Genomic DNA, 22,943 nt, shown 5'->3' on the forward strand with positions numbered 1-22,943 from the left:
AAAGAAAGAAAATCATGTCATTCCTTATTCATTCAATGTACATACACTTCTCTAAATATATGTTATTATTAGCTTTTTCATATTTCTAAAAAGTCCACATATACATGCTGATGGTTTTTATTCTTCTCTGAGGCATTACACAAAACATCATTTATGCCTGGGTACTCTCCAGGTGTTCAAATACAAGCATTGCTGGCAAGCTTTCCAGTCCCTGTAAATGGACATGCAAAGAATAGTTTTGAAGACTGCGACACATCTGAGTTCATTCCAGAAGCATATGCTTGGGCTGGATTAGTCACAACATCATGCGACTTCATTTGCTGCATATGTATTCGGGAAGCAGCTAGAGCTACATTCCGTTCTCAAAGAGTGGTACTATTTATTTTCATTTTATGAGTGGTATCTATGCTCACCCAAAAAATATAGGTTTAGTCCTTTTTTTTCTTTTCTAGCTTTCACTCTTGGTTGTTTTATCACTTCTTCAGCAGGCTTCATCTAAAAGCACTGCGGTTGTCACCTGCTAGCAAGGCCTTTCCCTGTCTCTTTGTATACGCCACACTCTCCAAGAGCAGCGGCATCACGGCTGTCATTCTGACTGGTAAAGATGTCTTTGGCTGATAAGTTCCTGCCTGTGGCACACAGAGTGACTTCAAACAACTAATTAGCAGGAACTAGGCCACCTCAAGGTTTGGTGCCGTCCATCAAGGCTGCGACCACTGTTGACACCATCAGCAGATCTGTCAAATGTGGCTCTTCCTGAGAATGCAACCAAGCCCACTCACTCCGTGGTGAAGCAGGAACTGCCAGCACGTGTTGAATAGGAAGCAGGAAAGGGTGGCCATTCTATACAGACTAAATATGAATAGGAGTTGGGAAACTGAACTAAAGAACCAGTGTATTTTCTAAAACAACAACAAAAACAAAAATTTCATACAAGCTCTTTACTTAAGTAAACTCACTTTTCTGTTATAGGAAACTGCGCTACTTCAAAATATTTACTGGAGTCTTCTGACAATATATTCCCTATCTAGTGTGTTATATTTCTGTGTTGGTTTTATCATGCATCTTAAGCTTCTAAACATTCAATGCTGCTTGCAAAGTCACACACGCATAGTTGTCTATTACCTTATGCTGTAACATCTAATATATATATAAAAGGATCTATGATGACTTAATGCTGTATAATATTAATATATTTTATCCAGTATCATTTCCAAAATAATCATAAGTGAAGATGGAAGAGAGGAACAAAAGAACAAAAAAGAATATTTTATGAATCATCTTGAGTTAAAATCACAATTGCAGGAAAGAAAAGAAAGGAGATAAAAGGTAATTTGTTCTGCTTCCCCTGAAGAAATAATCCAACATCATCTCTGTGGATAAGAAATATAAGAAGGAAAATCTATACCTGATACACACGTGCGCGTGCGCGCGCACACACACACACACACACACACACACACACACACAAAAACATATCAACACCAGGTAAAAGGCTGTTATATTGAGCCCTATATATATATATAGTATATGCATATTTTCATAAAGAATCACTATGTCCAAACAAAGCAAGAAAATACATGTGAGTAATGTTCCAGAGTTTTCCTTTCCTTTTTTAACATTTGAAAGCAGCGGATGACTAGCACTTTCTTTTATTGCAGTTGCTGTCTTCCAGAATTCAGAGCTGTCTTGCAAGCACTGAATTCTGTTCTGTCCCTTTGGTTGGTGTCCTGGGCACCAGGTGTACCCATGGATTGCTTTAAATAATGGAAGACCATATTTATTTTGTACATTGCTTCTAAAAAGCTTTTAATCTAAACTATATGACATATAGTATTAGTAGTAGTTTAATGTATTTTACTTTTTCTTTCCACATGCTCCCCTTACTCGATGACACATTCTTTCTCTATTAACTGTTTCGATCATAATATTTTATAAAGTTGGTAACTTCTCAAAACTGTTGATAAGTCTTCCTGATTCATGAATTCACCAAACACTATCCTAAAATTTACATAAAAGGTCAAAAATATTTCTCCTATCAAAATGTTTTCCCCATTTGCTGTGCAGATTTGCTGCAGTTGCCCACTCTGGGATATCTTCATCAACCATCTGCACCTGTGAATTTCACACTTGCAATAACTGCCACATTTCCAAGGTCTGCCAGCTCCATCTCACACTTATTCACAAGCCCTTCCACAAGTCTCCAGAACTTTTAAAGCCAAGATTTCCATCTGACATTGAAATATGAATTTTATTCCTACAAGGAAAATCTTATCTGAAAATTTCAGATACTGAATATTAAACCATTTTGTGAGGTTTCTCTAGGTCAAGCATCAAAACAGTGACGGGGAACAGCTATTCATATGGATATGAATGTATGTACGTGTGTGCTGGGTGGTGTTTTGTGGGTGGATGGATACCTTAACTCTAAGCCCTTTCCCTACCAATCTCATAGCTCTATTCATCTGTATCTTATGCTGCTGTATCGTTCAAGAGAGTGATGTATGAGAGAAGGGAAATGGCAGGGAAATTTATAGATCAAAGATGTTTAGTCAGGTGATAGGCATAAATGGTATAAAATAATGCATGCTTTTCCATTTCTCTGCTCCTATTTTAACCACTACCGTGTTTTGTCTGTTCGGTGACAGAAGGTATGGCAGAAAGGGAAAAGAAGCTTTAACATGACAGTTTCAATTTTGTACCTTATTTGAACTCTAATTTAAGAAAGAATTTCAAGTATGAAGTATTTTCTTTGACATTTGCTTGGAAAACCACTTTTGTGCACTTTTAAGGTGGAATCATTACATTGCATCAGAAAGCCTAGGACAGAAGCAATTTTTATGCTATCAGTTTCTCATATTCTGACCCGGTCAGGCTAACCCATCTCTGTTGTCCTGAGGTTATCACTACGTAATCAGTTACTTGTAAGAATTTGTAATACGTTTGCCCCATGACAGTAAAACAGTCTACGGATGTTTTGTTTTGATTGCTTCTACTTAAGCATTGCCTTAACAGAGTTAACTTTCTTTGGTTTTGAGCATACATATGGCCGTGGTTGTGTTTTACTCAATTGGACTAGCCAACATCATTGTCAGTTTCCCCATCTATAAAGGGAAAGTAATTATCACACCTAGTGAATGGAGTTGCAATCAGCATAAAAAAAAATCAATATTTTAACAAAATTTTTTTAAAAAATCCGTTTTCTAATGTACATGAAAGATTTATATTCAAAAATTGCAAATAAGCATTTGTCAGAGTTTAATTGACTGCATTTTTAAGCCAGCAGTGCATGCAATTATAACATGTTTTATATTCAGTGATAGATTAGAAGAATTAATGCAATGAATACAAAATACTTAGAGCAGTGTCTGGGACCAAAATATCTCAATAGCAGATATTAGCATTTCTCTATAAGTAAGCAATAATTATCTCTAGATAAGAAGCAATAGACTAAGGATGATAATTTTATGATGTTTAAATCCCACTAGTCTTACCAGTCTTGCTTTAGCTTCATATCAAATGTGGTGATATAAAGGTAATAACTTAATTCAGATAAATTGACATTAATTACTCAGAATATGACATTAGGAAGGTAGACCTATAGAGTTAAATATCCACCTATAAAAATAGAATATTTTTAGTTTATTAATGCAAATAAAACATGAATTCATAAAAATTAATAATTGAAATGTACATATATTTACTAGATTTTATGTATATTTCATATAAGATTGCATTCTAGAAGATTATGTTGTAGGTTATAATCAACTTTATTTATTTGCTCATCTTAATAAGTGATAAACATTTGATAAATTACTTTTCAGAAACTGATTATTAAAACTAACCACTTTATTAATTGATACATGAGTAATGAGTATTTATAATAAACATCTATCCTTCAGCAATCTTACTGGAGCTCTCAGTATAGAATACACTTTTCTCCATGCTTCTGTTTTTAAGAAATATCAGACCTCAAACATTTGTTGGTAACAAAATGTACATTTAAGGAATTAGATGTACTATATTTTTATTTATCTTTATTAATTCTTTGATAATTCTGTACAATGTATTTTGATCACAGACATACCTCACCTTAAACTAAGACCATGTACATACACCCTTTAACATACACAAATCCATGTGTTTTAATTTTTAAGTCCATGGAATCTAATTTGTGTTACCCAAATAAAGGAATCTATGTTTATGATGGACACATAGAAATGATGAAGGAATTTATATAAAAATAGATAGAAACAGCATTTGATGCAGCAGATAATCTATGAAAGCATAAGTTGCTTATTTCTTCTAAATTTTGTAACACAAAACCTATTTAACAAACCTAAAACTATGTTAAGAATTATTCACATTGTAATAACTTATAAAAATAAGAGTCAAATGAATATCTGTGGGACAAAATTTTCTTAAAATTATGTACGTCTATGTCTCCTAATATAGCAAAGTAAAATTTCTTTACCAGTGTTATGTTTATTGAACTAATAATATATTTTTCCTTATTTGACTAAAAGACCAATATAACTCTTGTGCAATGTGAGTCTCTAAAATATATGAGTGTAAAATTATTTTTATCTCATAAAATCTCTGACGAGATAAGGATATTTTAAGACAACAATTTCTATAAAATGCAGCCATCAAAAATATTATGAGATTTATTAGTTTATCATTAAAAAACACAGGCATTAAATATTTTAATATGCAATTTTCAAATATTTGAAATACATTTGGATTTTATTTACTTTTAGACTGTTTTGAATATGCCAGGTTTTACTTATTTAAATCTTTACGAATGAAAAATTTCCTCACCATAATGAATATTATGCTATTATTGTTAGTAAATATGTAGGAATCGTATTTTCCTCGTTCTGAAAAAACATAGTGATTATGGACACCAAAGAGATAATCAGAAGTGATTGCCCTTGAAAGTGTCAAGTAATTAACCTGAGAGAAATTCACATATATATGCAATACTAAAAATATGTACTTTTATTGAAATAGATAAAAAATATGTAAAAAGAGAATTGCACAGTAATATAACCTAAAAATTTTCCTTTAGTATTTTGTAACCTCAACTAACCTTTTCCAAAAACCTTTATTCCTATTATCAATTTTTGTTGATATCAAGCCTTTCAAAATGATATAATCCTTTACAAGTTAATGACAGAACTGTTGCAAACACAAAACAAAATGAAAGAAAAAAGAGCCTTTAATAACTGTTAATATTCTTTCATAATTTGAGGAATTGGATAAAAAATCTATTCATGACAAATTGAACAACAAATACAATATTATTCATGAATTCAATGTTTTCAGAAAGTAAGTGATATAAAAACATGTTTCAAGTTATATATAACAAACATAACTTAATATCTTTCAATATGGATTTTTTATCTATTACATAATAATGTGAGAACATATAACAGTATTGAAATTTATATACTGATTTAATTACTTTTGTGATTTAATAATCAAAGAAATAAGACCCTGTACTTGGGAGGGACCTAGGATGGTAAGGGAATAGCTGGGGTAAAGATATGCAGAAGTTATGTAATTATATTTAAGTTAAATTATTAAAATAGTAAGAAAAATGTTTAAAATTGTTAATACTATAAATAATGTGTGTTTTTTAATGAACACACTCACACAAACATACACACACAAGAAGGCAAACACATTTCTAACTACAGCCAACACAATAGCATAGGCATAATGAGCTAGATCACTTAACATTGCATAATAAGAAAGTAAACAGAATTTTCATATTTTACTGAGAATAAAATTATCATTTAAAAAGTAACAGCTTTTTAAAAATATTATGTTTAATCATACAGGTTAATTAATCAAATTTGAAGAAATATGACTTTAAAGGTGAAGAGTTAATACATTTTCCAACATAACTCGTGTATATAAGCCAAGAATGTATTTTATATCTTTATGTGAAAATTATAACTTTTGATGCATTATTATGCATATACCTTATCTCAATTAATAAAAATGAATCAACCAAAATCATGTAACTCCTAAAGAAGGTAACACATTATTTTTTCCAAAAATAGCTAAAGCAAAGATTTTCTGTTATGAACATGTTAAATTTACCATGACACTATTTTCAGAGAGAATATGATTCATGGACATATTTTTCTAATACTGTTTACTTTCAGTTATATTAAAGCACTAGTATAAAAATCTGGCCATAAAAAGAAAACAGACACACAAAAACATCTGTAATAGGCAACACTGTATATTTAAAACTCAGAGAAAATGGCCATGTCTCAGTACTAAACTCACTCTATGGACATATTCATACCTCGGAATGACTTTCTTCATTCTCTCGAATGTGGAAATCAGTAGAGCTTGGACATTGCTGATGTGTGACAGGGATAGTGTCACTTTTGTTGTGTGAGTTACACTGAAAGAGATTACCAAATAATTGTGACAAACTACATGTAAAGTGTCCATTGATAGACAAGGCAGTTGGCTGTGAGGCTAAGGATATAATGAACTTTGAACTAACCAGGGTCTACATTCACAGTTAGCATGCATTGGTACCTACCATGGCAAAGCAGTAAAATGTGCCAAAATATTTTGTACAGAAAATGGAAGACATAATGTTACAAATATTAGTTGACTTTTCCTATTCAAAAAAAAACTATTTTAATCAAATCACCTGTACAATACTCTTAGAATTTGAAAAGTTTATAGAATGTTGTTGTATACTTATATTAATATGGCTGCTTCACATATTTCTCTCAGGAGCTCTTCATTAAAAACAAAACATTATTTATTTCATCTTCCTTCCTTTGTTCTTCTCTAATCTTGTCTCAGGACAGGGATGTAAATATTACAGTTGTCGCAGTTTAGCCATTTGCTAAGCATAACATTTTAACTTCTAAAATTTTTAATTTGATAAATGATAGCATTGTATCACCACTAAAGAGTCATCACACACTCATTTCCCATTGAGCATATTAGTTTCACTCTCAGATAAAAATTTTGTTTTCTTTCAAAATATTTTGTGATGCGTTTTTCCATTTTAGATAATAATTATCTCATTTGTTTTACTTTTTATGTGACATCTAAGAAAACTTTTTAATATAATTCCTCACAAACCTTTAGTACAGAAAAAATATGTCATGATATATACAGACAGACACACACACATATACACATACACATATATACGCACAAACATATACATTCATAAGTGGTTTGATTTCAGCTTCGTTTATACCTCAACTACTATGATAACTCTACATGGGTAATTCAAGCAAATAGTGATTGGCATTTTTGAGAATCCAACTAACTTTTATGAGTATAAAATCTCAGCTGGCCAATATCAATTCATTGAAGGCACTTAAAATCATCTGAATATCTTTATCCTTAACTGATCCTTAACTGGAATGTTTTCTTTGATATTTCTTTCCAGTAGCTTCCTGTGTTATCTAAAACAATAAAAATAAAACATCTCTTTAAACATTTATTTTCAACTGTGATGATCCTACACATTTTAATTAGCTTCTGTGCCTAGTTTTTCTGCATGTCTATTCTTGCTGATTAATCTCCTTTAACAGCTCATGTATTATGTAGCCCCCCCCCATGCAAAAAACATTTCCTAAATCCCTATGCCTCATTAGTTGTTCTTACCTTGATAATATATTAGATTCATCTGGAGAACTTTTAAAAACCACTAATAACAGAGATCTGCTTCATACCAATTAATTAAAAACTTGTGTAATTATTGATAAATGCTTTGCTGATTTTACATTGAATTCGAAGTTCCTGAGTTAGATGAACTTTTATGACGTATGCTGAACTATGTCTTTCACACATTTTGTTCTGTTTGTTTGTCCACTTTGTGTGGAGGAAGTCAGTTATTATGTGCATATATATGTGCACACTATCTTAAGACTTAAAGGTCATAAAGGTATGACATGTAATAACTGATAAACTAACTCTGGCACTTAAACAGTATAAAGGAGTCATTAACCATTGTGACTTGTAAAGATACCTAAAAAAGTATGCATAAATTGCTGTGGAAAAAGATGAGAAATTTTCTACTTTGGATTTCTATTGATACATTAAAACCCAAAGCAATATGAATGGGAATGGATTTATTTGACTTATAGGTTACACAGTCCATCACTGAGGGAAGCCAGAACAGAAGCTCAGGTCAGGAACTTAATGGCAGTAACTGATATAGAAACCACAGAGGAATGCTGCATATCTCGTGCCCCTAAAAGCTTTCTCAGCCTGTTTTCTTATATCATCCATTATGGTCTTACCATGGTTGACTCTGCCTACTGTTGGCTGAGCCTTCCCTCATCAATCCTTAGTCAAGAAAATGTCCAACAGACTTGTTCAAAGGCCAATCTGGTGGAGGAAATTCCTCAATTGAAGGTCCCACTTACCACATTAGTGTGGGAAGTCCTTCTGCCTATGTGTTGCTTTTATTGGTTATTGAAGAAAGAAGTTGTTCCAGCCAGTGACTTAGTAGAATAGAGATAAGCTGAGAAAACTCAACTAAATGCTGGGAGAAATAAGGTGAAACCAGTGAGAGGCCGTGGAGTCGCCAGAAGAGAAAGCTGCAAGCTGCCAGGTATAACCTTGCCAGTAGGCCACGAACCACGTGGTAAAATACAAAGTAATAGAAATGGGTTAATTTAATATGTAAGAGCTTGGTAGGAATATGTTAGCGTCATTGGACAAGCAATGTTTTAAATAATATAGTTTCTGAGTGATTGTTTCTGGTCTGAGCGGTTGGGAACGCACAAGCCAAGCGATGTTCTACAACACCACATGACTCTATATCAAGTTGATGAGTACTAAGCAGTACAGGATCATTTGGGTTTGGCTCCAAGGGCAGAGTCCTGCGAGATGAGCTGTTGAGAAGGCCTTGGTTGGTTTGCATTCAAAATATAAGAACCTACAGTAAACTCTTTAAGGAGATACTATTTGTCAATTCATGAGAAGTTGTAGAAGTTCAAATAGAAAGATTTTGAAAAGTAATTCAAAGATGGACAGAAGTGTATTGAACTCAACAGTAGAATCAATAGTGACAAGTTACAGAACTAAATTCAGTATAAGAATGATTGCCTAGGATAGGCTGTTTACAAAGAACTGAATGAACCATTGGGAATGAACTTTTAGACCTTACTTTATACCCTAAAGAAATATAAACCACACACAAATGGAGTTCTGTTGCAACATACCAATTACATTCAGATAAATTCTCCTGTTCCAGTAAGACTTGACCCGTAAGCTTCTCTGGTATCCCATTATAGAAGAGTCTTTTTTTTTTTTTTTGTAAAAGAGTGAAAACAACAAAGGAAAATTTCAACCCACAGATAATTCTTTAATTTTTTGAAATTTTCATTAACAAGGAAGAAATTTTCTTGGAAGATTATATGTTCAGGAATCAGATCTATGAATAAAAATATTAATACTATAAATAGTGTTTAGATATAAAATACTATAAATAGCCAAATGACAAAAAGACAAACAAAGTCTTTGGAAGGAAATAATTTAGTCAATATGTATCTAATTTTACCTTGAAATTTGCAAGATGAAACAATTTTTAAAAAATTTTTGAGGTTTCCCCTACCAAAATATTCTATTTATAAAATTTAATATGAATTACTCTATTAAAAACTATGGCCAATTTTCATTTGTTAGATCAGGTTTTTTCTTATAAGGCACATGTGAAATCAAATTTGAGATATTGTAAGCTCAATAACAACAATTTTATTAAATGTAAATTCCTGTAATGTAACTACATTTGTTTTGTACTTTAAATTCTTCAATATTTTTCACTACCTGTGATTGATAGCCTGTATTTTAATATGTGAATTAAACTTCCTTTCCCCAAACACCCATTGTGCTTCCTGAGAACATGGCTATTCACTACGTATAGAAAAGCCTACTCAAACTTGCTACACAAACAGCTACTTTAGCTCTTTTAATTTTGATACAAGTCCTAAGAAAGCACTTCATAGTCATGATATCAAGAGAAAGAAAATCAATAGTTGAAAAGCAACAAAAGGTTCATGAAAAGTCACATAATCATAAATAAAAACCAGGCACTTTGTTTGCTACAAGGGAGTTCATTACTTTTCCTATTTCACTCTATGGTAGCAGGTGTGCATTCTGTTATTTTGTCCCTCCTCCACCCTTCTTACAAAATCAAGATTGTTTGATGAAAATCAATGGAATGCTTGCAAATCCCTTATAATCATCATAGAGGCACTAGCTTTGCAATTTTGTGCTATATTTTTCTTTAAATAACAAGTTTATTTGTTAAAACCTCCCACTGAATATTCCATTTGTATCCATTTTAACAAACCGATGATTGCTTTCATGAAAAACATATTTCGTTCTTGCAAGTTATGATATAAAATTTCTACAAGTTAATAAAAAGTTACATTCATATATATAATAAATATCAACATTAAATTTTATCTATAGTTGGTGCCATCAGCTCCTCTTCAACTATACACAGCACAATAAACATGTACCAGACTTACTAACTCAATTTCACTAAACTACTCTATCACCATCAGCAGAAATTTTTGCATTAGTAATTCAGGGGTCAACTTTCAATCCTCACTAATGCCTCCCTAATGCCCTCTAAGACAGCACAGCAAATGATATCATCACTCTTCTATTTTCCACTTTCATAAACCATTTGTTTTGGTTTCAAATTTTAACGTGTCAGAAGGGATGGGGCCCTGATACTTCTTCAGAGAGTCTTTTCCTAGTGCACTGTTCAGAGTAGCCAAGTGCTGACATCATCCATAGTGTGTGTCTTCCCAAGAAATATCATATGTGCAGTAAAATCATTCTTATTGATCTTGGAGTTACTCTCTCTCTAGCTTTCTCACAACCACACTATTTTTAATATGCTCCTTCATTTTTGTGTTTAAAACAACAAAAAAAAACACTTTTCTCCTACCAAAAATCTTATTTCATTTCAAATTCATAGCCTTTTATTCACTAATTTTTCTGTTTTTGGTTTTCATTTGTTTTTCAAGACAGTGTTTCTCTGTATAACCTTGTCTCTTCTGGAACTCTCTGTGTAGAAAAAACATATATATATATGTGTGTGTGTGTGTGTGTGTGTGTGTGTGTGTGTGTGTGTGTGTGTGTATCCATATATATAAACATATATATATGGATACACATATAATCATAAACTCATAAGAACAATTTACTAAGTCTGTGGAATGTTGCTTTTATTTATGTTTGCAGAGCTGACCATGCAGTACTGGAATAACTAATTGGTGTATTTTTCCTTTGGTAAAACTATTTCTTCCACTCAGAAATTTTTGATTGCCTGTAGTATCTCTGTAGGGTTTTGGCCTTGTGGTCTTTTCCCCATCCACTTTGGTGTATCTACGGGTATCATCCGTGTTTAGCTCATTTTGGGGGAGTCATGTTGCTGAGTCTTTATGGGTGTTGCTTCTGATGTTACTAAGAGATGTATTTTCTCTGGCACTTAAAATCTTTCTTCCCCATCATCCACAATGTTCTGTGGGCTTTAGATGTAGGAGTATTTTGTAGCTATGTTTATTGGGACTGGGAACCACAAATCTGCACTTTGATTGGTTGTGTTTTTTGTAATGGTCTTCATCTACTTGAAAGAAAAATTCCGTAACTGTCTCTCTTTTGATAAGTATTATTTTGAAGCCAGACAAAGAACATAATGCTGTTTCACCTTAAAGCTCTTTTTAATTTTTTTTAAAATGTAGTTTTCCTTCATTTTAATTCAAAAAAGATAAGTTTCCCTTGCTGATCTCCAGGACAGTTCTTGAGCATCATTATATTTTGAGCATCATTATATTTATTGAAATATGAATATATTTATATAAAACTTTTGAAAGAATAAATGAATACCATTGCAAAACTTTTACAATAATTTATAATGCATAATGTGTTTTGCTTCTAACTCTCTAGAAGTTTCTCTCTGTCCCTACTAACTGAACTCCCTGTAAAGTTATAATTGCTAAGACTTAAAATCTACAAGACACAAGTTAGAACAAAAGTAAGAAACAAGGCCTTTGAAAATTGAGATTACTCAAATCAGGAATAATAAGCATAAAGTAGATTCTGGCCTTTTTATTCTCTGTCCCCGATCAACTTCCTGCAGGAAGTGGTTTCATTAGTCATCTGTTAACCAAATACACAGATCTGAATTTATTAGGTGAATATATAGACAGATTAAATCTTGTCTGATGTAGGAGCCCACTCTGTGTGCTATCATTACCATTAATGCATAAAGAAACTGCCTTGGCCTGTTGATATGGGAGAAGTAAGGTAGGCAGGGAAGACAGAACTAAAGGCTGGGAGAAAGAAGGTCAGAGTCAGAGGAGACACCATGGAGCTGCCAGAGTCAGAAATGCCAAATCTTTGCCTATAAGCCACTACCACACGGCGATACACAGATTACTAGAAATGTGTTAGATTAAGATGTAGGAGTTAGCTAATAAGATGGTAGAGCTAGTGGGCCAGTGATTTAATGAATAGTTTCTGTGTGGTTATTTTGGTTCTGGGCAGTCTGGACCAACAAACAGTGTCTCTCCTCCGACACCTGTCCAACTTCAAAGAACTGCCACATTTTTCCCTATAGTGTTCTTTGCATCATTCATACTCTCTGCAAAATAAAATAAAATAATTACAGCAGACTCCCTTTTCCATTGTGTAAAAAAGGGAGAGTCCTCTAACTCTCTTATCAATAACACTCTTCTTCCGTCTTTGCAAATTATCTCCACCATTTCATCCATTCTTCCAATTTTCATTCTGGATTCTTCTTTTTTTAAGTTTAGGACATTCTTTTCTACCCCATCCTATTTCTTCAGAGGAAACTATTTATTTTGCCCATCTGAAGTATTTTATTTCTTCTTCTTCTTTTTTTTTTTGTAAGAAATTTTAAACTCAGGTTTGCAAAGACTGCACAGATAGAGGTGCAATAAGAATACAAGGGCTCTCGGTGTTAGGAAATGAACACGGTCTTACTAAATAAAGACTAAACATTTTTCCCTCATTCAGTTGTAAATGCCTTCATTAGAAATTATCTCCAGTCTTTATAAGTTAATAGAGATGAAACCAGAAGTACTTTCAGGTCATGACTCATCATAGAAGAGTCCAAAACCACCTGCCTGAGTACCACAAATCATAACTGCTTCCGTGAAGTTCATGGCATATCTCTCTAAAAGGTTTATAGACCTCATGGTACAGCTTTATACAATTCTTTTGACACAATTGCTATAAATGTAGATTGAAATAGAATTTCCTCAGAAAATATGTTTATGTTCAAACACTGATGCTCTATGCTTTACACTTTATTCATTTGTTTCTCATAAGCCTCGCATTATTACCTTCCCTTGCGGGATACACTGAGTGGTCTCGAAGGACAAAAGGGTTACATCTTCTTTTGCTACAATAGAGTTCTGTTAATGCCATTTGATTGTTATATTGCAACTTCATTATGCATTTTAAGCAAATGGCTGTAAACAATACACACTCCCTAGACACTTAAAAAAATAATTATGGCCAAACGTATTATAAAGAGGGAATAGCATACATTTTCAGTTCCCAAATCAACCCGTATCATATTTAAGGTGAATGTTTTCAGCTTCCTTAAGCTCATTTTATGATTTGTTATAAAATTCTTGAGATTTGTCTGTATATTCATTGTTAAATTGTCTTTGTACTCTGAATATATCTAAAACTGGAATTTCCCAACACAGGAATCATAGATTAAAAGTTTCTAAATAGTTCCACCGTATTAGAAAAGTCCAACATGAAATGTGATCACTTAGAATTTAAGATTGCAAATTATCTGTTATGCGTCTGAAATGAATAGAAAGATTTCAGGGGGAAAAAAGTTAATTGATGGTCTGTGTACTTTTGCTAGCCTATTTCATTTCCATTGTAGTTAACTAATGTAGAAGAAAGAAGAAGTTATGGCAAAAATTTCCAAACAAATCTGAAATGATATTAAAAAAAAAGTGAGGCTAAAATTAGCATATTAGACCACAGCACAAATTTGTGAAAGTGCTGTGAAGTAGCATCTTAATGTACATATGTGACCAATAATGCACACACACACACACACACACACACAAAAAAAAAACTTATCATCAAGTTTATGGAAAACTCTTTAATGTAAGTGATCATATATATAATTTTATTAGGGTCATTTTAGTTTGTAAAATTGGCTTAACTAATACTAGAATAAGTATTTTTACAAAATATTACATTTATGTATTAAACTGATACATTATGTAAGACATTTATGAAATTTAAATATGTTGGAGTAAACCATATGCTTTGCATTTAGTATATATAGTATCTATTGAAAATTCTAGAGTTAACCATTTCAGAAAAAAATATACTCACAGATTTATAACTATGTTTAGAAATGTCTGTGGTAAAGAGAAAACTTTTGAAACCTGAACTGAGTCATCATTATATTCCAAAAATATTCCCAAAATAAACATTTCAAAATAATATTAGTTTTGTCTATCTGCATGCCAGGCATAAAAAAAAAAAAAACACAGTCTGCAAGTAAACCTTGATCCAAAGAAATCAAATAATAATTTCAGAGGCTCGATTCCAGAGTGCTATACAGTGATTTAAAAATTTAAGGCTATGCCAGTTATTTGAATATTGTTTTTCAAGGCTAGTGTGTTGTTTCTTCCAAGGCTACTTTTGAGAAATGAAATATTTTGAAAGTAAACCTGAAACATGAATCTAAGTTTGCAGTTGTATATGCCAGAGGAAGCAAAGAGGGGGTGCTTTATTTTAGCCTTTCATTCTAATGTCAACTAAACCCAACGGTTAAATATGTGACTTCAGAAGATCTGTTCTAATATTCATAGTTCACATTCTAATCTTAAATGCATGTATCTGAATTGTGCAATATCTAAATTTGAATATAAATACATGTCTTTTTATTTCATTCTTTAAATTGATGCTTTCGAAAGCTCTGGCATATGGCATTAGCTACGCGATAGTACCTGTGCCTCCACACACGGCTCCAATTACCTCTTATTCACACACACAAAACACATGCCACAGATTCTGAAATACGTCAACTCTACTTCCTCTTTACGGAAAACAAATTGGAACTTGACCTATCGCCTGAAATGGATAAAACTAAACAGTCTCATGCTAAATAAGCTACCGTGTTACTAGATGGGAAATCTCTAAGTCTAGCTTGCCTAAGACTGAATGTCTCACAAACTGTAGGACTTTTCAGATCAAGTTTCAATATTAACGTTCATGTACTTTAAGGAACAAATCAAAGACACAGGAGAAACAGGCTCACTTTCAAGGTTTGAAAAGTATTTTTTCTAATAAAATAGTGTAAAAAATCCTTGAAGGAATATAATTCAACAAACAAGAAATGCCTGCTGCTATCGTCACTGTTAATAGACTTCATCTATGGAATTTCTTTTTCTTTTATTTTTTGTCTTCCAGCTCCAAACTAATATTATTTCAGTAAAACTATTTTACTCTTTGTCTTTTAATCCAAGGCCAAAGATCTGATGACTTAAACATTAATGCTTCTCTAATCTGCTGTCATGAATTATCTCTGGGTGAGAGATTGAAGGACACTATGGCAATTAGTGCAGACATTTATTAAATCAAAGTATGAAATGTGTTTATGTATATACATAAACAAATTTATATACATACATATATATATACACACAGAGAGAGCATATTAGTAATAAAAGAGACTATAACAGTGTACTGATATTCTTCAAAAGCATCACATCATGATTCCCCCCAATTAATGGAAATGTTCATAGATCCACCGATTCCTTTATACATAATAATATTTTAAATAACTAATGAAAGGTAAAGACAAGTAAATAATTCACATTTATTATTAGTGTACACTACATGAGGCCCCTGAAATAAGCTCCCATACCTCTCAAATGTATTCAGCAGTATGGTCAAATGCCATTTAGGACAGTTAAAAATAAAGTAGAATGTTAAAATCTGTAATCATTCAAGGTAGACACTACTCTTATTAATTTTATGTTTTGAAAATATTAAATTATTTAGAATAATACCAAAAAAGGATCCTCCTATTTTCATTTTACAATAAAACTGAATATATTTATTTTAACTAAGAGATTAACATTTAATTTCATGATATTTTTACAACACAAATGTACGATTTCAAAATTACTATATAATTATTATATCATATACTGAGTGAATATTTTTAAAATACTCATTTAAAAAAACCGATAGCAAGCCACTTCCAAATGATAGCAAAATGTAATTTAAGAAAAACACTAGCATACACCTCTAGACATATAGACATGAGCACACACACACATAATTATCTTAATAAACAATGCCTTTGAAGCACTGATCTTTGTGATCATGGAAGAGCACTTATTACAATTCCAAACTCTTTATAACAGCTGTTTGTTAGCTTCAAATGATTACCATGTGGCCAAATTGAATTGACCTTTGGACTCCTCACCAATGGCAGCAATGATTCTACTAGACCCTTTAGAGAATATCTTTCTCTTATTGTTTGATTAGTAAGAGAGTTGGTGTGAACAGAGAATGAGATTATCAGCACTAATTTGTGTTGGTTTCTTATCTCTGTGGTTAGCTGTTTAACTCTGATATTATGCCCAGATGCAAAGATCCTAGACCTTTGTAGAACACATTATGTCAAAAACCTTCAACCCATGCCTTTTGCTTCCTAATCATCGCACAGAACATGTAAATGCCCCACAATCTTCCACTTGCCCATTTGTAGAAAGACTTGCTTAGGCATTAAAAGTGATTGTGTGTGATCCCTGATGTGTTTTGTTCTTCTTTTATATCCCAATGTTGTTGGCAAGATTTAAGGTTGAACGTGCATTCTCCTTTATGTGGAAACTTCCTACAAATAGTCAGATGTGTAGTGAGAAATAAGTATATATGTGTGCATGTCTGTGTGTGTGCATGAGTGTGTTTGTGTGTGTGTGTGTGTGTGTGTGTGTGTGTGTGTGCATATACATCCATTTTCCACTTCCTAGGCAGGAGGCAGTGAGATGTTCTTGTATGTATGCTTCAAGGGACAGAAGGGAAAGAAGTAACTGGGTAATGGCTGGTTTTCTTAGGAACGCAGCATGAAAGAACATAGAGTCATCACAACAAACATACCATGTAACTGGCGTCAGTCTCAGTAACTCTGAGTTTCTCTGTGCCTTTCTTTCAGGTGTACATTGTACGAAGATCTATGGGGTGGTGTTTTCTTTGTCATCCACAGCACTGACACTCATCTAATAAATGGAATATGGACTTGAAAACTGTTCTTGCTAATAAGAATTTATAGTTTTTTCTTTGAAAAACTTCAACATTTGACAAATTAGTGTATCTTGAGTTATATATTCTCAGGATTTTCATTATCTTGTTATAAATTACATGTTTATAATGTAAAGTGGCCTTTACTTATTAGGTAAGGTGCTAATAGCAAATGATTGTCAACATATTGAACTTTGTCCCTTATCTAATTCATTTAAGATGCCCATTAAACATAAGAAAAGATAACCTTTACTATTAAGAATTTTCATAAAGTTGCTGCTTAACTTGATATTAAAATGTTGGGAATTCAATTCAAAATGTCCTATGCTCAGAATCTATGACATACAATACATCAATCACATCCTAAAACCTCAGCTTTAAAAGGGCTGTTATCAACATAAAAGTAAATACTATAAAACATATGCGTGTGTTTCTATATAACAGACATACACATTAATATAGAATAGCTGTATATATAAATACTTCTTGTAATTTACATTTTTGCATAAGGAGTTGATCATAAGCAAGCCTTGAATAAAGTTTCTAATTAGTATTTTGTACTTTTAAGCATATCAACATTGTACATATCTTCTTAAAATACAGAGAATATTTGCCATTTTTATTCCCTGGTGAGGTCTCTAAAGCATGGCGAAGTATACAAATTTGTTCACTGCCTTATTAAAATAAATAGCTAAACACAACAGGAGAAATTTGCCCAAGGAAGAAACATCCTAGTAGGCACAAACACCTAATAAAGAGCACATTCAGCAACTATTGACAAACTTTTAAGCAAGCTGTAAAAAGGACACGTGAAAGATAGCAAAAACTTATTTTCTACTGCTCATTAAACTGAAACTACCAGTAAATGAAAACTTGTTTAAAAATAAAGCCAGCACCTACATTCTCTTATGTGGCTTGCCAAATTCACATATTGCATATTGACTAATAAAATATCCTCTTCACTTGTTGAAAGCTTTTCTTCCTCACTTGATAGTTTATGTTGATGTCAAGTCAGAAAAGGCAGCAACTTTCACTCAATTTATGCACCATATATAAATAAGCGTACTCCTTAAATGAACTGCCACGAAACTAAGACTTTGCCAACATGTGCCTATAAAAGTAGGGCAGAGTCTTGCTGCATATATTTTTATCAATGCATAATTTTAAGATCCAAAATTGTTCTCTCAATTTTTCTAGTATTGAAGAGCATAAGACAAATGACTCACCATATTCTTGAAACATTTTATATTTTAAATAGTCTCTGAAATGCAATCACTAATGAGTTATTTGATTACCATAATCAGAAACACTAATCACTACAGTCTTGATGAAAATTCAGACATTATCTCAAGAGGGCTTTGGCGAAATAAATGTGTTGGCATGCTATTTGTATTTTCCCAGCGTTACTCATTGTGAATCAGGGTAAAATGAGTTTAAAAACAGATGTTACAAAAGGCGTAAAATACAATACAGATAACAGGTATATGTAAGAGAAAATATACCCACTAAAAGTTGAAAAAATATAAATATTCTCATGATAACATAGTCAGAGGAATAAGTCATATAAACAACTTTATTATGATATACATTGCATGCAGGTAAATTACTTTATAACATCATTGGCATTTTTCTTTCTGGGTTAACACTTGTAGAAACCAGAGCCTGATGACTGCAATATCACTGAGTGGTGTTCTTGTCATCAGGATACTTTGCTATGTTTAGAACAGTGAAAAACAAAAAGTAAAGGGGACCAGATCTTCGGATCAAACATTACTAAGACATACTATTTCACTATTTTATGTGTTTTGATAATCAAAATTCTTTTTTTAACTAATTTCCTCACTTCAAAGAACACAGGTAAATAGAGATATTTTAGTTAGGGCTCAATGATATTCTCTGTGGAATGCCTACATGTGTGCACCTATATTTTTCCCACCTGTTTCATGAGGAAATGTCTTTGATAAATGATGGGCAAAGTGCTAATCTCTGAGTATAGCAAGTTATCATTTGAAGTCACTCTGAGGAGTCAGAAAGAGTGTAAGAGCCAGAGAAGATGGAGGACACCAGTAACTCAAACTTTTCTAAATCAGCCACTACAAAGCTCATGTGAGCATAACACAGCATGCATATGGCCTGCCAAAGACTGTACCACATTCTCTGTGTATATATTATGCTTCCAGATTATAGTTTCACCTCATTTTCTGAGTGTGCAAATGAGTAGATCTCTGATTCTTATGTCTTCTGTTGGTTTGTCTTGTTGAACTTCAACATGATAGGATTTATTTTATATTAAATTTTGTTTTGTTCTATGTGTTTTAAAATGAACAAATTGATGAAAGAATCAAAACTTAGCCACTAAAGAAAATGTTAACAATTAAGCTTTCACTGTTATCTTCTGGGAGAGGGAAAATTGGTTTTCTCAAATAGAGTGACACTGCGTTTATCAACTCTTCCAGAACAGGTTCAGGAGTAGTAGAACTACATCATCATCATCATCATCGTCATCATCATTATCATCATCATCATCATCATCATCATCATCATCATCATCACCATTTTCCTTTATATTGTTACAATTTGGTGGTGCTTTTTCATTTTTGGGTGAGATTGTAATTTAATTTTGCTTTCTTTTTTTTGGGGGGGGGCGTTTAGTGTTGCATTTGGGTTTTACTTTTATTTTGAAAAATAAAGTTGGATGGATTGGAATGGGAGAGGATTTTGAAGGATATGGGAGTTGGAAGAAATGTTATCAAATATATTTAAATTTAAAATTTGTTTAAATAATAAAAATTTAAAAATAAGTCATTTTGGAAAACAAAAGAAAGAATATAAGTAGGAGAGTGAGCTAACACTTATAGAGTAGAAGTGGCTGTTCCAATGTTCATTTGATAAATTACACTGGGAAAATATTCACCCTCTCTCTCTTTTTTTCTCTTCCATGGAATTAATCTTTCCTTATCTGTCTCGAATAACCTTCAACTCCGTGTCACACATGCTCCTCATCTTGGTGTTTCTTAGTCTACATGCTTGGTCACTTTATTTTCTGATTGTTTAGTTCTTGCTGAAGAGCTTCATATAATTGCATGCTTTTCGTAGCCTCCTAAATGCCAGTGAATTATGACAGCAATTTCTTCCTTATAAACCAGCTCTTCTGCTCTGTTCAGCCTTGCTTCAGCCTCAGGAGGAAAACAGTTTTATTTATTTTATTTAATATTTAATATTTGCTTGTTTGCTTGTTTATTCTGGTAGTATTCCTTGCAGCATCTAAGACACTTGTCTGGAGCGCTTGTCATCTCCCTATACCCTTGTTACTAAATTCTCCTTATCTTTCATACTCACAACACACATAAGTACTATAGGAATAATTTATTATTATAAAATAATATATATATAACCAATTTCTCTCCTCATTGTATATTGTAAACAGTATCATATGAGTAAAAGATTCCTTTAAAAGCTTACAAATATATTAGTAATTTTAGTTTCAGACTGTTATAGAACCACAAAATACATAACCTCCCATAAAGCTGGAGAGATTTGCTGGAAAAATGGACATTTGGAATTAAACAGATAGCTTGTATAGAAGCGCATTTGTAATAGTATTGTAATGGAGGACTATTACATTCACTGAAAAATAACAGGAACATGCTATAACACATGATTCTGATGTACCTACAGGAACAATGGTCCCTCTCCCGTATGGCAGAGAATATGGCCAAGATGTTCAAAAGTGATTTGATTATTGGACATGAAGGCATTTGAAAGGTACAGTTCATACAAAATAAAGTGGGTATAAAATTGCAGGAAGTCCCCTAGAGGGCTAAAACATTGCAAGCAGATAAACTAATATAGATTAGGGCATTTGTTATTATGGCTCCTAAGATTCAAAGGTGGGCAAGATGCCTAATGACTTTTCTCGTCCAAGAGCATATATAGTGGTTTCTAGTGTTATGAAAGTGAGCCAGTAGGGACGAAGCATCCAGGTCAGTACCAGCTTAATCTCTCCATGTCTTCTAAGTCAGTTAGGTGCTATCGTTGGCAGCAACAGGTCCAGATGGAGAAGGAGCAAAGACCCACAGCCAGAAAATTTGCCAAGGGAAACGAAATTAGAGATATTCACTGGGTCCTTGCCTTCAGAGATCAGGGAACACAATGTAAGAGAAGGATGAAAGTTTATAGGAGGCAGAAGGGATGGATGGAGGACATCAGGGGAACATAGCCCAAGGAATTAGCTAAGCAGAGCTCACATGGCCTCACAGAGACTCAAGTGGCAGGTACAGAGCTTGCATTGGTCTGCACCTGGTCTGCTGCTTATGCTTTATAGCTCTTTGCATGGTGCTTTTGTGGGATATGTTATGTCTCTTGTGTTTTTGCCTGTTCTTAGGACTCTTACTTATATTGGATTGCCTTGTTCAGCTGTGATATCACAGCTTTTGCATTGCCTTACTGCATCTTGTTTTGTCCTGTTTGGTCATCATCTCCTGGAGGTCTGCTCTTTTCTGAAAAGGAAATGGAGGGTGAGTAGATCTGGGACAAGGGGTGATAAGGGTTTGGGCATTGGTAGGAGGAAAGGGAACTGAAGCTGTAATAGAGATGTATTGTGTGAGAAAAAATTGGTTTTTTTTTTTAAAGAAAGAAAAGCTAAAGTTCCAGGGGTTACAGTTTCAAGAGAGTAGCCTAATATATTTTATTTGAGAGTGTGCGTGTTCAAGGTCTATCTCCCCACTTCCAATCTCCAATATAGGGTAACTATATTTTATATATTTTTCTATCTATACAGAAGCTTCTGTAGCAGAAGATTTTCAGATGGAATTTTCAAATCTCTTTACCGTTACCTCTCCCCAAACTCCCTTCTACACCTCACATTACCGTTCTCCCACACAGTTAACCATCAAGCTACTTTATTTTATTTTTTTGCATCGTACTACCTGATTTCTCTTCTGCCTCCCTGTGGCTAGTGGGATTAAAGTGTGTGTCACCACTTCCTGCTCTGTGACGCTGATCAGGGTGGTTGTTTTACTCTCTGATCTCCAGGCAAGCTTTATTTACTAAAATACAAATTAAACATTACTACAAATAAGAGACTGGTGTACTCAGTTCTCCATGGTACATCTGTACCACACTGCCTGCCACCAAGACTCATGGATTATTTTAGAAAGGGAAAGAAAATAATTCTTTAAGTCAGAAACAGCAGCAACCTGTAGTAAAACAGTATTTGCCAGGCAAAGCAGAACTATCATTTACACTGACCCACAGAGACAGCAAAAAGCACAGCATGCATAGGTGAGGCTACCATGAACTCACACTCAAAGCTAAGAAATTATTGACAATTTATAAATGCTGGGCATTGGTGAGTAATTTTTCTCCACAGATGTGGACCCTGAAAGTCTACACATACTTGAGTAGATACTCTAGTAGTAGTGCATTACAGCAACGTACATGGATTCTATGGGGTTTTTTGTTTGTTTTTCAAAGGAAAGTAGATGAACTGGTGGTAGAAAAGCAAAGGAAAACTAGAGGAAAAGTTGAACGAGAAAGAATGGCTGTCGGTTTGCATAACCCACCTGGTGTGTGTGTGTGTGTGTGTGTGTGTGTGTGTGTGTGTGTGTGTG

The 22,943-nt window shown here is 33.2% G+C and overlaps 1 protein-coding gene across 5 annotated transcripts in view; it reads right to left on the reverse strand.

The window, feature by feature from the left end:
• Pcdh9 (protocadherin 9) overlaps positions 1-22,943 on the reverse strand; it is an 830,869-nt gene that overhangs the window by 523,834 nt on the left and 284,092 nt on the right. For 3 of the 5 annotated variants that reach the window (XM_026788356.1, XM_005365348.3, XM_026788355.1), the window contains exon 3: positions 6,323-6,424. The exons of the other annotated variants lie outside the window; for them this stretch is intronic. In XM_026788356.1, the coding sequence (XP_026644157.1) occupies positions 6,323-6,424 (102 nt within the window). The remainder of the gene's footprint in view (positions 1-6,322; positions 6,425-22,943) is intronic. 5 annotated transcript variants of the gene reach the window in all.

This window comes from Microtus ochrogaster, unplaced genomic scaffold, assembly GCF_000317375.1.
Source record: "Microtus ochrogaster isolate Prairie Vole_2 unplaced genomic scaffold, MicOch1.0 UNK2, whole genome shotgun sequence".
Lineage (NCBI taxonomy): Eukaryota > Metazoa > Chordata > Mammalia > Rodentia > Cricetidae > Microtus > Microtus ochrogaster.